General features: G+C 41.3%; 1 protein-coding gene and 1 long non-coding RNA gene across 7 annotated transcripts in view; one reads left to right on the forward strand and one right to left on the reverse strand.

The window, feature by feature from the left end:
- Positions 1–814: 814 nt before the first annotated feature.
- Positions 815–13,001, reverse strand: LOC117203103 (uncharacterized). Its single transcript, XR_007473059.1, has 4 exons — positions 12,871–13,001; positions 10,491–10,599; positions 5,994–6,100; positions 815–2,867 (listed from the first exon to the last, which is right to left on the reverse strand). It is a non-coding gene; the product is annotated as an uncharacterized LOC117203103 (long non-coding RNA).
- Positions 13,002–16,250: 3,249 nt separating this feature from the next.
- The window catches only part of RB1 (RB transcriptional corepressor 1), a 144,590-nt gene continuing 141,777 nt past the window's right edge, over positions 16,251–19,063 (forward strand). For 5 of the 6 annotated variants that reach the window (XM_033436824.2, XM_033436823.2, XM_033436825.2 and 2 more), the window contains exon 1: positions 16,251–16,467. In XM_033436824.2, the coding sequence (XP_033292715.1) occupies positions 16,337–16,467 (131 nt within the window). In that variant the 5' untranslated portion in view covers positions 16,251–16,336. Of the gene's footprint in view, positions 16,468–17,353; positions 18,415–19,063 lie in introns of those variants that run through there. The other variant, XM_033436826.2, reaches the window with a different exon arrangement.

Genomic DNA, 19,063 nt, shown 5'->3' on the forward strand with positions numbered 1-19,063 from the left:
ACTTTCAGAAAAGTTGCAAAAATAGTACAATGAACACTGGTATACCCATTACGTGTATAGAGACAGAGAAAGAGTACATTTTTATAGATGTGTGTGTATTCACATTTTGTATATAGATAAGCAGATAAAAAGTACATAGAGAAATTTAAGTGTATATATATATATATATATATATATATATACACATGTATACTTTTCTGACCATTTGAAAATTGTAGGTAGACATCATGAAACTTCACCACTAAATACTTCAGTATGTGTCTCCTAAGAACAAGGCCATTCTCCTGTGTGACCACAATATAATTATCCTACTCAGGAACTTAAACTTGATGCAATACAATATCTAATATTAAAATTTCCCCCATTGTCCCAGTAACATCCTTATAAATCTCCAGTTTAAAGGGGATTTAAAAATTGTTTCTCGTGTTCAACATAAATGTCTTCTCCATTTTCCCTACAAAATCATCAAAAATAACTACATTTCTTGTTAATATTTTTATGCCAGTAATTTGTTTGGGGGAACTTGTAGATGTCTCATGTCCAGATTGCCAGGGGGTGAAAACAGAAACAGTAGCACCTGCCAGAGGAGAGGTTGGTTGAAGCTGGCTACAAGTGAAGTAACAATTTGGAGGAAAGGAACTTTGTAGAGACAGTAACAGATTTAAAACCACTGTTCTGTTCCTGGCGTGCTGCCCCTTTCCTTCTGACCCTATGATTTAAACCTGTCCTCTAGTCTTTTGTATGGGATAAGTCTCTTACAGTGCTTGTTTCCCAGATCCTACCTACCGTGATACAAAAGCTTGTTCTCATGGTCTTTTTTGTAAAAAATAGATTTTATTTTTTAGTGCAGTTTTATACTTACAGAAAAATTGAGAAAATAGTACAGAGATATCCCATATATCTTCTCACCCTTACACACAATTTCTCTTATTATTAACATCTTACATTAGTGTAGGACATTTCCTACAATTAATGAACCAATATTTTCTGATTATTAATAAAGTCCATATTTTATTTAGGCTTCCTTGGTTGTTGTTGTTGTTTTAATCTTTTCACCACGCTGCACAGCAAGTGGGATCTTACTCCCTGACCCGGGATCGAACCTGCACCCCCTTCATTGGAAGGACAAGGTCTTAACCACTGGACTGCTAGGGAAGTCTCTAGACTTCCTTGGTTTTTAACCGAATGTCCTCCTGTTCCAAGATCCCATCCAGGATATGAAATTACATTTAGTTGTTATTTCTCCTTAGGCTCCTTAGACGATGCCAGATTTTCAGACTTTTCTTGTTTTTGATGTCCTTGACAGTTTTTCGCTCCTAGGTCTTTTGATAACTTAATCTCCATACATTGCTGGGCACAGCGCCACAACAAATATTATTTTGAATTAAGTATTATCTCTGCTAATGGGTGAAAGTCAGATCTTGTTTGAAGTAACCACACGATAAGGATGATAAAGTTATTTCAGTAGCCTTGTTTGTGTATAGGTCATATTGTGACTACTTATTGATTAAATATGGGCTATAGAGTTCACAGCATTCATTGGGTGGAACAATCTTCTCTGGGTGGATTGAGTCCATGAAGCTCCAGGCACAAAGATCAACTGAGAGAGCAGAACCAATCAGAGGTGCCTTTTCCTCTGGAACCCTATGTTCTTACAGACTCCACATGGCAAATGGTCTATGCTTTTCTCTTTATCTTTACAAGCATCTTGGGATAATTTGGCTTGAGACATATGCACTAACATTTACCAAACAGGTATTTCCATTGTCCTTTGTTTTTTATTTTTTTCAAATTAAAGTACAATTTACATATAGTGATAAGCACAGCTCTTATGTGTACAGTTCAAAATGTTTTGACAAATGCATACACCTGCGTAATCCATCAAGCTAGGGAGCACGTTCATCACTGCAGAAGGTTATCTCGTGTCCTTTTCAAGTCAATGCCTGCCCTTGAATCCCCAGAGGCAGCTACTGGTTCAATTTCTTTCACCATAGATTAGGTTTGCCTGTTCTAGGACTTCACATAAATGGAATCATACAGTTTGTACCTCTTTTGTGTCTGGTTTCTTTAGCTTAGCATAATGCTTTTGAGATTCATTCATGTTCTGTGTCTATCAAAAGTTTATTCCATTTTATTGCTGAGTAGAATTCATTATATTGTATAAATATACCACTATTTCTTTATCTACTCTTGTATGGATGGAAATTTTTTTTCTGGTTTTTGGCTGTTATGAATGAAGTTGTTATGAATATTTACGTATGGGTCTTTTTTGTGGACTTATGTTTCTCAGGATTTTTTTTTGTTGGCCACACCGTGCGGCTTTCGGGATCTTAGTTCCCTGACCAGGAATTGAACCCAGGCCCCGGCAGTGAAAGCACCAAGTCCTAATCACTGGACCACCAGGGAACTCCCGACTAATGTTTCTCTTGAGTATGGAATATCTGGGTCACATGGTTGGTGTATGTTTAATGTTTTAAGAAATTGTCAAACCATCTCCTAAAGTGGTTGTACCATTTTATAATCTGTATTAGTTATCTATTGTTGCTTAATAATATTGCCACAAACTTAACAGCCTAAAGCAACACACATTTATTATCTCCCTGTTTCCGTGAGTCAGGAACAACTTAGCTTATCCTTTGCAAGGCTGAAATCAAGGTGTTGAACAAGACTGCTTTCTCATATGGAGGCTCACCTGGGAAAGGATCTGCTTCCAGATTCCTGTGGTTGTCAGCAGAATTCACGTCCTTTTGGATGTATGACCGAGGGCTCTAATTTCTTGCTGGCTGTTGGCTGGAGGTTGCCCTCAGCTTCTAGAGGCTACTTGTAGTTCCTTACCATGTGGGGTTCCTTAAATGGCCAGCTGCTTCCTCAAAGCCAGCAAAGGAGCAAGAGACCCCAGCAAGATGAGTGGTACAATCTTATAAAATGTAATCATGTAATCAAATACATTTAATCACGTACATCCCATCTCCTTTGCCACATTCTATTGCCACATTCTATTACAAGTTCCACCATATTCAAGGGGAGGGGAGCACATAGGGCATGAATACTAAGGGTCAGGGATCAAAGAGGGCCATCTTAAGAGCGTGTGTACTACATTCTCCCACCATAAATTGAAAGAGAGTTTTGGTTGCTAAACATCCATACCATCATTTGGTGTTGCCATCTTTTTAATTTTAGGCACTTTATTTGTTGTAGAGTATGTCATTGTGGTTTTAATTTGCATTTCCCTAATGTCTAATGATACTAAACATTTCTCCATGTGCTACTGGCCACTCATATATCTTTCTTTGGGAAATGTCTTTTCATGTATTTTGCCCATTTAAAAAATTGGGTTGTTTGTCTTTTTATTATTGAGTTAGAGGAGTTCTTTTTATATTCTGTTCATAAAGATTTTCACAAATAGTACTGAAATGACTGAGTATTTATATGGAAAAAAATGGGCCGTAACTCCTACATCACACTGTATATAAAAATTAACCTAACTGATATTTACAGACTATTACAGTCAACAACTGCAGAATATACATCTTTTCAAAGGCACATAGAACATTCACCAAGATAGACCACAGCTTGGGCCATAAAACAAGAGTGAATAAATCCCAAATGACTGAAATCAGACAGAGTATGTTTTTTGAGCTTAGCAGATTGAAATTAGAGATCAATACAAAAACTCTGGAAAATTCTCAATTATTTTTGTGTACTTGTTTTATCAATTCCTGTGAAAGAAGTACTGTTACCGCTAACTATAATTAAGGATTTGTCTACTACTCCCTTTAGTTTTGTCAATTCTTGCATCATGAATTTGAAGCTATATTTGACATATGCATATTTAAAACTGTTGTATCTTCTTGAGTGATCCTTTTATCAATATGAAATGTCCTTCTCATCTCTGGTAAAACTCCTTGTTCTGAAGTCCACTTTCTTTTATATTAAAATAGGCACTCTAACTTTCTTATGATTAAAGTTTTCATGGCATGTTTATGTCCATCACTTCAACCTAGTTGTGTCTTCATATTTAAAGTAAATCTCTTGTAAAAAGCATATCACCATGTCTTCCTTTTTTATCCAGCCTGACATTTGCTACTTTTTAATTAGAGTATATTTGTTTTTTAGTTATGCCTTTTTTTCATTTTTTGGAGATTGGTTGCTCTAGTGATTATAATATGCAACTCTGATGAACTCATATTATAAAACTTTACATATAATGTAAGAATCTCACAATGGTGATTGTATATATTTTTAAATTAAAAAGTATAGTTTTTTCTTATTATAAAACACAATACATGGAATTGTACAAATCTAAACTTACTGTATAAAAATAAAGTGAATGAGGATAGAAAGCCCAGAGATAAACCCACACACCTATGGTCAACTAATCTATGACAATGGAGGCAAGGATATACAATGGAGAAAAGACAGTCTCTTCAATAAGTGGTGCTGGGAAAACTGGACGGCAACATGTCAAAGAATGAAATTAGAACACTCCCTAACATCATACACAAAAATAAACTCAAAATGGATTAAAGACCTAAATGTAAGACTAGACACTATAAAACCCTTAGAGGAAAACATAAGAAGAACACTCTTTGACATAAATCACAGCAAGATCCTTTTTGACCCACCTCCTAGAGTCATGGAAATAAAAACAAAAAAACCAAACGGAACCTAATGAAACTTAAAAGCTTTTGCACAGCAAAGGAAACCACAAACAAGACAAAAAGACAACCATAAGAATGGGAGAAGATATTTGCAAACAAATCAGCGGACAAAGGATTCATCTCCAAAATATACAAATAGCTCATGCAGCTCAATATCAAAAAAAAACCAACCCAATCAAAAAATGGGTGGAAGATCTAAACAGACATTTCTCCAAAGAAGACGTACAGATGGCCAAGAGGCACGTGAAAAGCTGCTCAACATCACTAATTATTAGAGAAATGCAAATCAAAACTACAATGAGGTATCACCTCACATGTTAGAATGGGCATCATCAGAAAATCTGCAAACAATAAATGCTGGAGAGGATGTAGAGAAAAGGGAACCCTCTTGCACTGTTGGTGGGAATGTAAATTGATATAGTCACTATGGAGAACAGTACAGAAGTTCCTTAAGAAACTAAAAATAGAATTACCATATGACCCAGCAATCCCACTACTGGGCATATACCTAGAGAAAACCATAATTCAAAAAGACACATGCACCCCAATGTTCATTGAAACACTATTTACAATAGCCAGGTCATGGAAGCAACATAAATGTCCATCAACAGACGAATGGATAAAGAAGATGTGTTACATGTATACAATGGAATATTGCTCAGCCATAAAAAGGAACAAATCTGGGTCATTTGTAGAGACATGGATGGACTTAGAGACTGTCATACAGAGTGAAGTAAGTCAGAAAGAGAAAAACAAGTATCGTATATCAACACATATATGTGGAATCTAGAAAAACGGTACAGATGAACTGGTTTACAAGGCAGAAATAGAGACACAGATGTAGAGAACAAACGTATGGATAGCAAGGGGGGAAAAGCGGGTGGGTAGGATGAATTGGGAGATTGGGATTGACATATATACACTAATACGTATAAAATGGATAACTAATAAGAACCTGCTGTATAAAAAAATAAATAAAATTAAAGTAAAAAATAAAATAAAATACATAACTAATGAGAACCTGCTGTATAGCACAGGGAACTCCTGTACAGTAGAAACTAACACAACATTGTAAAACAAGTATACCCCAATAAAAATAATAATAATAATAAAGTGAATGAAGAGAAATAACCTCTGTCTGCACATTGTTGTTCATCCTTTGAGACCTTTTCCTACATGTATATGCACTTCATTGCTCCTTCTATGAACTTGACGTCAGTAGGTATTATATACAACTAATTGCTCAGTCTTATGAGAGCATCTTTCGAAAGACAATGTAAATGACTCTAATCTCAGAACAAAGTTCTGGGAAGAAGAAGATAAAGAATTTACCTGCTATATCCCCTTGTCAACCTTTTTCTTCTCAGACATTAAATCTCCCACATTTCTGGGTTGTGCATGTGTAGGTACTGCCTGGTCCTGCAGCATCTCATGCCTCACTGCCAAAAGAAAAACTCCAGGATAGGAGATGGGAGATATATCGTTTGGGTATAAGGTGAGCCACCGTTAGGTTGTGCTCATGTGAAGTCTGTTGCCATAGCAGTATACTCCACAGGAGTTGGTTGCCAGTGTTGCCTGGGACAAAACAAGTGGCTAATGGCCCTGCAGCCAGTGAGGCCAAGAGCATCTGACTTTAGTATAAGTGTTGCGGAAGCAAGCACAAGAGCATCTGAGTACATAAGCAGTGTTTGATAAAATACATCTCTTCCACCACTCATTTTCATTCATTCCTTCCCATTATATTCACCCCCATACTATAAGAAGGGCATCAGTTTTTGTGAGAAGCTCATGCCCTCACTTCTTTCCTAAGGGGGAAGGAACAAGTCCATTTTGTCACAGAGTCCTATTCAAGATGGTGTCCAGCCACAATCTCTGAAAAGACTTAAGGCAAGAAGGTTGAGTCAAGCTAAACCCCCTGCTGATAAAGATAACACCAAGGATGATAATCTTCATCTGTCTCTCCTCTACCCTTTTGTACCCTCATGTCAGTCAATCACTGGCTAAGGTTTGTTGGGGGTCGGGGAGTATAGATTTCATAGATGAGGCAACTCCTGTTTGGTTGAGGACAATTCTCAGTCAACACTCACGTTAGCTGGGGGATGAGTGTGCCAGTAGATTTAAGCAAAGCACTAACAGCATCCATCCACTACAAGGGGCTAATTCTATCTCCACTCTTGATTTCTTGCACCTTTATATTTTAGTTGTTGGGGCCACAGCACCATATATTAGCTGTTGGTTTGTTGCTTATATTGTATTTTGTAGGGCAGTGCCCAACCATGCACTAAGTCTGGAGTGTTTTGTTATGCAACAAGATCTAACTAATACAGATGAGTCACACAGCAAGACCATAGGGTCCTGTGGTCGTGTGTTCATTGTTTCTCTTCTTTTGTCATAAAATGGAGCCTTTGATCTGAGCCATTGTTGTGAGAGAAATCATGTCAATATATCAGGCTTCCATAAATTCTTGAGTCGTGGTGCTGGCAGAGGCACTGAGGGCAAGGAAGGCAAATTCATAACCAGATTAGGTACTAGTCTGATAAGGATGAAATCACTGCCTCCTCTAAGGTAGAACGGGTCCAATGTAATCAATCTGCCAACAAGTGGCTGACTGGTCTTCTCAAAGAGTAATGCCATACCAATGGCTCAGTTTTGGTCTCTGCAAATAGCAAGTTGGGAATTCTAGCTAGATCGGAATTGGTGAGGAGTCCATATTTTTGGACCCATGCAAGACTTTCATCCTTGCCACCATGACCTCTCTATCATGGGATCTTTTTGCTAGCTGATGCCACAAGACCAGTCATCTTGTTCACCTGGTGCCTGAGAACCTCTTCTGTGATAGATGCTCTCGGGTGAAAATTAACATGAGACACAAAGATATAAACACCTTATCCTCACTCCCTTGGATCCATCCGTATTCTGCTTTCCAGACCAAACTGTCCCTAATATTCTAATCTTTTTTTCCAGGTTCTGACCAACTAGCCAAGCCATTCATCTCTGCCCAGAAGTTCATGTAGATCCACATTTCAGGCCACTTCTTCCTCTTAAGAAGTAATCAGGTGTACTGCTCACAAGTCTGCCCAAGGGAGGATTTCTCATCATCACTGTACTTTGGGGCATTAAGCAGTGCATGTAAACTAGGTCCAAGCTCTTTCCTCCTCCATCAGTTGGTCTTAGAGAGCCCCCTTAGGCCAAAGGACTGAACTGAGGGAGAGGTTTGAGATATGAGTTAGGATTATTTGTTCACATAACTTACTCATGCCTTGTTGGTCTCTGCTTGGGCCTGATCCTGAATGTAGCATATCCGTTGTACCACAGATTGATGCTGTGCCTGCCAGACCTTATAATTCAGTGGATCATAATAAGCTCATGAGCTATTCCTACTGCTTAGGCATTTGGTCTCCCATTCAGTCTGCACTCAGTCTGCATTTGGGGCCAGGAGCAAAAACAGAGCTGATTTTTCAAATAGAGAGTAATTCTCTGTTGTAGAAGACATTGCCTTGCTCCAGAAACTTCGGGCTATAACTGATACTAGGGCTTTCCAGAGACACTATACATCACTTATTCACATACCACAAATACCTCTCATCCCACTGGATCTGCTAGATTATACAGCTCAAGTAGCAGGGCATCTTGCACTGCAGCCTGGGCCTGATCTAGAGATGTCTCTGGGCACCCACTAGCAATTATAAGTCATCTGATAAATGGGTTGTAGTTATATTCCCAGAGACAGTATATGCCACCCTCGAACTCCAAAGAGGTCCGTAAAGTGATGAGTCTTTCTCTTAATGGTAAGAGGTGAGAGGTGCAACAACTTGTTCTTTACATTAAAGGTGATATTCCTAGCATTCCCAGAACATTGGAATCCTAAAAACTTCATTGATGTGGCAAGATCTTGGATTACCTTAGAGTCTATCTTGTGTTCTGCAACATGCATGTGTTTTACTAGGCCGTTTAGACTGTGCTATTCAAAGTGCAGTCTACAGACTGGTGCTGGATGGTAAACTCTTGGTTACTGGCTCATGGTGAGATAAATTGAGAAGTTTGAAAATCTAGGTTTAGAGTCTTTTATAGAAATTTGACATGGCTGTGACCTCCAAGAACATGATCAGAAGACTCATCTTATTGAACAGGGTACAGATCATCTTCGTTACTGTCAAACTCATGTGGTGATTAGCATGTGCAGTAAGTTATGTACCGGGTAAGTTCAGCAATTTCCAAAAGTACTACTTTAAGCATATTGAAAACAAACAAACAAACGGTCCTTCACCACAGATAGCTTAAGAGGCATTGATCTAGATTACTTGCCCTTTCATGCTCACCAGGACAGAGGACAGAGTTAAAAGAGCTCTGAGGCTAGAAGGTAAATGTGTACTCCTATCCTTTCTATACAAAGGCAAAGTGGTTTTGATCCTTCCTACTGATGGAACTCAGGAAAATCACATTTACCAAGTAATACCAAATGCCAAAGTCCATGTTGATCTGCTCTAGTGAAGACACCACATGAAGCATGGCAACTTCTAATGGGGCTATCAACTGGTCAAGTTTATGGTAGCCTACTGTCATCTGCCATGATCCCATTTTTGCAGGGGTCAGACAGAAGAATTGGTTGAATGAGGATATAATGGAAATCATCAACTCTCCATCCTTTAAATCTTTGATAGTGATGTAAGTCTTCACAATTCTTTCTAAGATACTGTCCTCCTTCTAAATTACTCTCCTGGCTTGGGGGTATAAGTGCCAGTTTCAGGGACCTCTACGTGGCCCATCCTAAATAATGGCTAGTACTCCACAGGTCAGGGAACCAATGTGAGGATTTTGCCACTTGTTAAGAGTTATCTGTCCTAATTATACATTCAGTGACTTAACCACAGAATGTGTTCATAGACCTACTGGACCTACTATAAGTTGGAGTTGAGCCAAAATTCCATTGGTCCCGATTCTAACTGGAGAATCAGGACGGTATCGTGTTAGCTCAGATGCTGTATCTAACAGTTCTTGAAGACTCTGGGCATTTCTTTTTTTCCAGTGCATAGTTACACTGGCAAATGGCTGCAAGTCCCTTTGGAGAGCCACTTGCTTCAGGAGTCACTGCATGATTTACAGGCAAGAGAAGAGATGATGTTTCTACCAGCCAGAGGGTTCAGGGCACTGGTGGGTTCGAGCTGGCTCCTATCAACTCTCAGGAGCCAATTGTGTGCATCTCTTCTCAACTCTGCTTAGTGACATTATGTTGGTAGTTTGAAATTGATTAAGTTGTGAGTGTTTATTCAAAAGAAATTGGCAAATGCTACAAATATGGCCCTTCCCTGCATCCCCCTCCTGAGAGCCGGTTGCTAAATTTTTTCTAGTGTCCCACAGGGGAGAATTGGGGGATTCAGTATTCTCAGGGTCACCCACTCAAATGTCCCATTCCTAGGTCTTAGCTCTCTTTTTCCTTTCAGGGACTAAATGTGGACATAGGAGACCCTTCAAGTCTATGCATTTAGTTGCTTTTTCAGCTCTGCTGCCCTTATAATCAGGTCCCAGGCCTGATTCTTAGTATAGTTTGCTTTAGGCTATAGGAAATCAGTCTTTTAAAACACTGCCAGGAGAGGCCCTCTCACTTGCTCAGGGTGCTTTAAGGTGACAGTTGGCTGCCCTGAGGTATCATTTTCTTTTGCAAGGTTTACAATTCCACCAACAGAATCCATTCTATCCTATTATCCCCATACTGTTCAAGCACCACAGCTATCACACGTTCCAGCGCCCCACTGTCTGTGTGCACTGCACCCCAATGGGCCACAGGTGGGAAGCTTAGTAATTATGATATCACTGTATGGTCCCACTTACCATGCCCTGGGTCTTTATCACCACAAAATCAGTGAGGAACTCAACTCCAATATCCCATCCCGATTGTCTGCAGGACACTCCTGATGCCGCATCTTTTAGCTTGGGTTCTCTAGAAAATAGAGCGTGAAGGCAATTTGAGAGAAACGGGAGTGAAAACAAAGGGGAGTGGGCAGGGAAGGTGGGGAAACTAATATAATAGTATAGTACTAAAGTAGCTACCCTTTGGTATCAAGCCCAACTGACTATTCAGTGTGGTGGGTACATGCCGGGCATGGGGGCACCCTAGTTAGCAGAACAGACATAGATCTACCCTCACAGACAGACCTGGCTTTATAGGCACGTGAGCCATGCAGTTCTATAACACTGCATGTTAGACGGGCCTTGTGCTTGGTTTAGTGTTCTGCTGTCACCATCTTGAAAGTCTCAATAATTTTTGAACAAGAGGCTCTGCATTTTCATTTCCACTGGGCCCCGCAAATTATGTTGTCTGATCCTGCTAGTATAAATTACAGTTTAGTAGGGAAATCAATCATATGCTCTCTCCTCATGAGTGTGAACTGATGGCATGGAGAGTAGGTCATTGTGGCAGGAGAACAGTACAAAGAGATGAAGAATAACAACATTCACATTGCCTGCTGTTGGATGGATGACAAGATACATGAATGCAGCAGCAGGGACTCTTTTTTTTTTTTTTGTCTTTTTCACTTTTTTCCCCTAAACTAATCATAAACCCTGAATAATTCAGGTAAATTGAGTAGGTCTCTGTTTCCTGAAACCAGAAAGAATCTAAGAACACACATATGGGAGGTGATTTAAATCATGGAAATGAAATAGAGCAAGAAGAGAAGAGAGTTGAAGATCTCCTAGGCCAGTGCTATCTTACACTATCTGTGAAGGAATGAACTTTCCTTTCTTTTAATTTCCAATTTTTCATGAAAAATAAACTTTCGGAAAATAACATTTTGAAAAGTACTAGAAAAATCAAATGAAAACAAAAAAGGCAAACCAAACACAAGCTCACGCTTTAAGTATTTTAAACAGACAAAAATTACATTTCAAAAAACAGAATTAAAACAAAAAATAACATAGAATAAAAGAAAAAGGTACAGAAACTGCACTTTGTTCACTGAAAGTGTACACGTAGGTGATTAATATAGAGAATTGCTAATACACCCTTAATTTCCTATCATTCCATGGTCATAACAACTAAACAAAAGGTTGGTACTGAATTGGCAATTTCTCATATTAAATACTATGAGAGTATTTAATATTTTAAGTTTGTCAATATTTAAAGTTTTTAACATGACAAATGAATGTGCTTCTTGCTTGTTAAATCCTCTAATCTAGGTTGGATTGCTGACAATGCCACTAGCAGGAGGTAATGTATATCTAAACTGTTTCTATGTTGTATTTGAGAACACTAATAGCAGAGAAATCAGTCTCTCAAAGGTATGTTTAAGGGAATGGAAGAAGAGATTTTATTTCATTTATTTATTTCTTTATTTATTTTGGCCATGCGGCTTGCGGGATCTTAGTTCCCCGACCAGGGATTGAACCCGGGCCCCAGCAGTGAGAGTGCCGAGTCCTAACCACTGGACCGCCAGGGAATTCCCTGCAAGAAGAGATTTTAAAACAATTTCAGCAAGCTCAGATATTCACTTTTAATTTTTATCTCAAATGAAGCAAACGATGCTTTATTTTCAAAATTCATCTTCAATTCTTCATCAGTAGCCTATTAAGTTATAGTTACATTTAAATTATCTTTCAATGAAAGAAATAGATTCTGGATCCATGAATTCCCTATGTGTGTTTATTTTCATGGAAAATAAAAATTCAAAATGTTTTATCACATTCATAGTTAGTTTCTTTATATTTTATATGTAAATGCCATCGAAATTTGATGGCTTTATTGCTTCATTAGTCAGTTCATGATTTTAGTACTTTACTATGAGTTATGGCTGTGAGCTCAGTAGATGGAGGATTATTTCTGAGTAAAATTCGTACAGACACTCAGATCTTTAACTCTTGGAATCACTTCTCTGGTTATTATTTGGTTTACTACTACTATTACTAACCCACTACTGATGTGTCTTTTCTTGATGAAACAGGACAGTGAGGCTTATTTCACCACCTACAATTTAGGGTTAAAAACAAATGACACAAATTTTACTTCCCAAGTTTGGCTATGAATTTCAAAAAACGGGCTTGATTAAAAATTAAAATGACTGTAAAAATAACAAGTTATAAAAGTAAATAAATATTTACATTTTCAAGATTTGTATTCACTTTTGGGTTACAGTTGACAAATAACCTTAAAAATTTCACTCCTTCACTAATGTGGTCCTACGGCACATGACAAGGACACAATCATGCCACTGACCTGCAACTCACCACGCGGGTTGGAGAACATCTGAACCACTCTATACTCCGTTTAATGAGGGGTGTCCAATGATCACATGCTTGGATATTGCTTAAATGTGAAACTCCTATAAATGCTGCTAAGCATTTACTCTTAACCTCTGTACTTATCTCCTTGTGGACTAAACACGAGCAGTTTACAGACTGGCACTGGTCCAAGGACCACACTTTGAATAGCACTGCTGGGAGAACTAGTGGAGGAGCTTATGAAGTAACAGAAGAGAGGGGGTGAACAAGGAGATCATGGATTTGTGGAAGACTAGGGAAGTTTTAAGAAAGAGGAAGTGGTTAACTGTGTTAACTACAAGAAAGGTCAAGTAGGTCGAGGACCTAAAAGAAGCCATGAGTTGACAATTAGGACACTGGTGACCTTTGAAAGAGTGGTTTCAGTGGAGTGCTGGTGGTGACAGTCAAAGAGAGGCAGGCTGAGGAGTTGGGAGAGTGAGAGCACAAATGGGGACTACCCTTTCAAGAAGCTAGATGGGAAAGAAACGGAAACAGTGTGGTAGCTTACAAAAAAAGTCGAAGGAAGACTTCTTAGACTAGGGGAGACTAAAAAAAAAATTCTGATATCATTGAAGGGGCCTCATACTGAAGAGAGTTCTATCTCCAGGTATAAAATCTAAGAAAGACTTTTTTTTTCTGTCTTACAGTAATCTTACAAGTACTATGCAGGTAGAGGAAGATCAGGGGAAACTTCTTTGAAGAATCTGCAGAATTTCTAACACTTCTTTGGTGGTGCAACAGAAAGCTGTGGGGGAATATAAGGATGTTGATTGACTTAGTTCCCTCTGAGTTTGGTATGAGGACTTTATAGTAGGGAACATAGTTAAAGTAATCCATGGTAAAAATACACATCCTTTTATAAATTGAGAAATCTCTCTTGAGCTATCATAATTATAGTAAACCCAGGTGTCGATAAGTTGGGTTTAACAAAGCAAGTCATATCTATATATGAAGAGAGTTTACTTCAGTTCCTAGAACTTTCCTCTGCTTTCCTTCCCTCCCCAGTTTTAGCAAACAAGCAGTTACTGTGTGCCCAACACCGTGCTAGGTACTAAGGGCAACCTCAATGATGGCTGTCTATCCTGAAGGGGTTCACTGGAGCAATATTATCAGTTATGATGCTTTTTGGTGGAAACAACTGAAAACCCCAGCTCTGTTAAGGTCAGCTGCAGGGTTGGTCAAATCAGAGGCTCAGTTATGTCACCAAGGACCCAGATTTTCTGATTTTCCTACTGTGCCATCCTTAGTATTTCTGCCTCATCCTCAGGTCAGCTTGTCTTAAGTCACAATGGCTGCAGCAACTGCAAGTGTCACATCCTCCAAATAGTTAAGGGGTAGAAGAACTATGTCATCCTTGTATCTCTTTTCAGCAGGCTCCCAGCAGCCTCTCTTTGATCCTGCAAAGACCAAAACTGGATCCTGTGCTCCTGACTACCCTAATCCTGGGCAAGGTGAGTGGAATTACCACTGTGATGGTATGTGCTCTCTGTAGCCGGGCCTGGGCATGGACCCTACCACCAGATAAATTTTAGTCCCCGAGAGAGGGTTTCTGAACTTAGGCAGAACCAGCTGTTGAGCAGGCCAATGATTGCCACCCCTTTTTCACATTCTGGCATATACCATGGCATACACAGAAAGTGATAATCCATTGTACGACACACAGGGATAAACCCAAGAGCTACGACTTGCCTGGGGCTGCTGCCTCAGCCTTGCTCAGCTGTTCCAAGGATGGGGGGGGGGGGTTCACACCGGAGCACAGCTGTATTTTATTCACAGCACCTCAGTTGAGAGGCTCTGAACCGGCAACCCACAGCATCTGCCAATGAGAGAAAAACATGTGCTCAAACTAGGCAATGTATTATTATAAGCAAGTACCAAGAGACAAGAGACAGTTTCTAAGCCAATGCTTGATGGTGGTAGTTCCAGCAAGCTCTTCTCTGATGTCTTTGTGCCTTTGCACATGCCGTTTCCCTCTCTTGGTGTTTTCTTTAACACGATGTAATGGATAAGTGGAGTCAAATATACCTGGGTTCAAATCCTCTACGACCTGTAAACCCATTTAACATTGTTCAAAATAAAGTAACGTCTGTCAAGGGCCACTATCAAGTCTCTTTCAGACACCCAAGGACTGCAAAATTACTGAAGACAACAAGTCTATTCTCAGAAAAAGCACATCCTATAGAAGCACAGCCAGCCTGGTGACAACTGCGGACCAGAATAGATATCAACCCATCCCCTCTCTCTTGCATCTTGCCCTTTAAGACTCAGTAAAAGACTCAAACGCCCACCCTTCAGGGCCAACGCCACTCTGTGCTTTTGGCCCCTTTCCTCCCTAGGAAAGAGAATAAAAACTAACTTTTCTTCCCCTGTTAATATTTCGGTCAACTCATTCACAACACGCGTCGGCTCACCTAACATCACCCATCAGCTCTGTAATATTGGTTAAATTAACTCCTCCGAGCCTGTTTTCCCAGCTGGGAAGTGTAATAGGACTACGACTCATTTAAAAGGGTTGTTTCTGAGTATTAAGTAGGACAATTATGTAAAGTGGCCAGAACAGTCCCTTGTACACAAAGTCCTCCTTAAATGTTAGGTCCATCGGGCAAACTTCTACTCAAATGCCACTGCTCCTCTGAAGCTGTCCCTTATACATTTCAAGGGTGCTTCCTGATTTTACACCCCTGTTAAATCATTTAGCACCCTGTCATCAGTTCTTTGCCCAACTCCTTCCCCAAAAGAACTCTAAAAGGCCAGTCACTGTCCCATACTTGGTCTCTCCTAAGGGTTGGCAAAATTCAGCTCCTGAGAGGTGTTCCAGAAGTTTTTGTTTTTGTTTCGGACGACTTCGCTTAACGGATTGGGCGGTAGGACTGCGGGCGAGAGGGAGGGCACCGCCCACGGAGCAGAGGGGCGTGCCCGCCCCGGGTGCGCTCGCCAGATACTCCCGGCAGGGCCTCCGCCGTAGCTCCGGATCCACCCGCAGATAGTGATGGGACCTGCGCTCGCCCACCAGGCTGGGTAGCGTCCCGTTACCGGAACCCACGCCTGGAAGGGCGAGTTTCGGGAAGAGACAGGTTCAGGCGGCTGCGGCTGCCTCTGGGCGAGCGCCTGGGCCCAGGCCAGGGCTCCCCTCCCGACCGCGCCCCCGCCCCGCGCATCGCCCGGCACCCCGGTGCCCTCCCGACGCCGGCGGGCCCGGGAGCCTCGCGGACGTGACGCCGCTGGCGGAAGTGACGTTTTCCCGCGGTTGGACGCGGCGCTCGGTTGCCGGGCGGGGGAGGGCTCGTCCGGTTTTTCTCAGGGGACGTTCAAATTATTTTTGTAACGGGAGTCGGCAGAGGACGGGGCGTGCCCGACGTGCGCGCGTCCTCCCTCCCCGGCCCTCCTCCAGCGTCCGCCGGCGCCTGCCCTGCGAGGGCGTCATGCCGCCCAAAACCCCCCGTAGAGCAGCAGCCGCCGCTGCCGCCGCGGAGCCCCCGCCGCCTCCCCCGCCGCCTCCTCCTGAGGAGGACCCCGAGCAGGATAGCGGCCCCGAGGACCTGCCTCTGGCCAGGTGAGCGAGCCGAGCCGCCGCCGCTGGCGGCGCGCAGGAAGGGCGCCCGGAGGGTGCGTCGGCGGGCGCCGCGGCGTCTAGGTGGGGGCGCGTCTCCGCCGGGGACCGGGTCCCGGCAGGAGTAGGGACTCTCCCGGTGCCCCACCGCCGCGGAGCGCCCGGAGGAGGCTGACAGGAGTCTGGGTTCGGGAGCGAGGAGAGGGCGGCCGGGAGGGGTCTCGGCTCCAGCTTGACAGGTGTCGGGCGGGTGGGGCTCGGGTCGCTGAGCGAAGTGACAGGTGCCGCCTTTCCTCCGCGAGACTGGAGTCTCGCAGGCGGCGGGTGATTTCGAGACCCCATCAAATGCAAAACGGAAAAAAAAAAAAAAAACCACTGGTGCCTGTTGGAGAGGTTTTTCTCATGTTGAGGTTTGTAGTCCTCTGGTGGTCATTTGATTTTCTGTTTTGGTCTCCTGCGATGCAGCAGTTGGAAAGTATTTTCCTCTGGGCGTGCAGCTGCATCTGAAGCCCAGTCCTGGGAGAGGCCAGCCAGAAAAGCCTTGGACGCTGCTGCAGAGATGCCATCGGACGTGAAGCGCAGGGTCCTGGGTGTCAGTTGCCCCCAGGAAACTCGGCTGAGGTGCTTTATGGCGTTCCCTTAGAAGAGTGCTTTCAGTACGTGAGGATTCACAGCCATCGGTAGTGACCGGTGGAACATAACTCTTTAGAGGAACTGGTGCATGGGCAAAAATATTGTGAGACATTTAGCCCAAGAGCTTGAAAGTTTCTAAACTTTTTCTTTTTTCTCGTTGCATAAAACTCTTCTTTCATGTTAGTCTGCTTCAGCGTGCCTCATTATTTCTTCCATTTTGCGTTTTGGCTTTGAGCCAGCGAGGATCCTGGTGTCCTCCTTTTTTGTTTTGTTTGTTTGAGTACAAAATTAGTGTTTTTGTGCTCATATGGAATTATTTTTTTTTCTCCTAAGTGGATTCTAAATTTAAGCAAGTCCATGATAATGCAGCAGAATATGACAAGGAGATATATATTGCAGCAGCTTATTTTTCTTGATTGTGATGCTTTATGGTTAGAACCCAAGATTGAACGAATACAGTTGTCATTATTATTGTCAGCACTAGCCCTACTTTGAGACTACACATTAGTTTCAAGGGAATGGGACACCTTTCTGTCCCTCAGTACTCCCTCCTGCAGTTCTAGTCTATCAGCAAGTCCTATTTCTCTTATCTCCCCAGACACTAACAGAATTCGGGACAAATTGTTAAAGATTGGAATGGGCTTTGGAAATGGCTTGTGAAAAGCTATTCGAAATGCATATATTTAGACTGTCTTATGTATTAATTAAAAATCATTCTCGCTAGTTTAAAAAAAAAAAAAGCCCAGGGATGTTCTGGGAGAAGACATTCGTTTCTGATTAGACTGATATATACAGTACTTTCCAGTTTCCCTTTGTAAAGTGCAGTGAAGTCTACTGTAAAGAACCCCATGTTATCCACAGAGCTTGGAAGCATTCTTGATTATTGTAGGGTAACCAGAAATATTGAAGTTCTGGCCATCACCTGGGAAAAGAGACTTTGTTTCTTTTATTTTGCAAAACTGTATTTTATATACCTTTAAATGATGGAACTATCAAAAATTCTCCTGTAAGTCAAAACCATGCAGTCTGTTCTTGATTATCCTTACCCATAAAATGTTTCCTTAGCATGGGCTATCAAACTCTACAGGTTAACTACTTAACAAGGATAGAACCACTGCCTGGCAATCTGAAGCCGAGAAACTTACTTGGGATGGATTCAGGGCCCAGTCCAACTGCATTTCCAGTGACAGAGCCCATGTCTACTTTGAGAGTTGAGGTCTTCCTGCTACTGTATTATCTCTGGCTTAAGTGATACAGTTGTAAGGGAAACCATCACTAGGAACAACATACCATCTTCATTCTTGAGATAACCAAAAGGTAATTATGTTTCGAAGTAGGGTTGGCAGTCTGGAATAGTGGTCAGGGGCATGGATTATAGAGTTAGGTTATTGGGTTTATATCAGGGTTTCCCATTTACTGGCTGTGATCTCAGGTGAGTACTTTTAACTTTTCTGATTTGGTACTTATCTGTAAAACAAGGATAATAAGAGTACTTACCTAATAGGGCTGATGTGGGGTTCCGTCTACCTTCATCCAGGGTACTTTGTATGGGGCCATAGCAAACACTAAAAAACTGTAAGCTATGCCTCGTACTACTATTATTATTATTAGATGTCAAATAGACGTTAAGTGAATGCAAAAGAATTAGGCAAGAAGAATTTTTTGACTGCTTGTCTTGGTTAAGAAAGATCAAGAAGAAAAGGCTGAATTTGGTCATCATGTAAGAAATACTAGTAGGTAGATTAAATGAAACATTGATTGTATTTTAGCAAAGTTACTGATATTGAATTGATTTTGTAATATTATCTAAGGCTTTCCTCTTGGCTAGTATCATCCCAGCTTTCCCAAACAGTTTTAGCTATTGTACTTACTTTCCTTCACAAGGCTATTTTGCTGCTCTAAAGTATGTGATTCACCAGACCAGCAGACATTTTTCGCTGTGTGGTATTCTTGTTTTGGAAAGACC

The sequence above is a fragment of the Orcinus orca genome, chromosome 18, assembly GCF_937001465.1.
Source record: "Orcinus orca chromosome 18, mOrcOrc1.1, whole genome shotgun sequence".
Lineage (NCBI taxonomy): Eukaryota > Metazoa > Chordata > Mammalia > Artiodactyla > Delphinidae > Orcinus > Orcinus orca.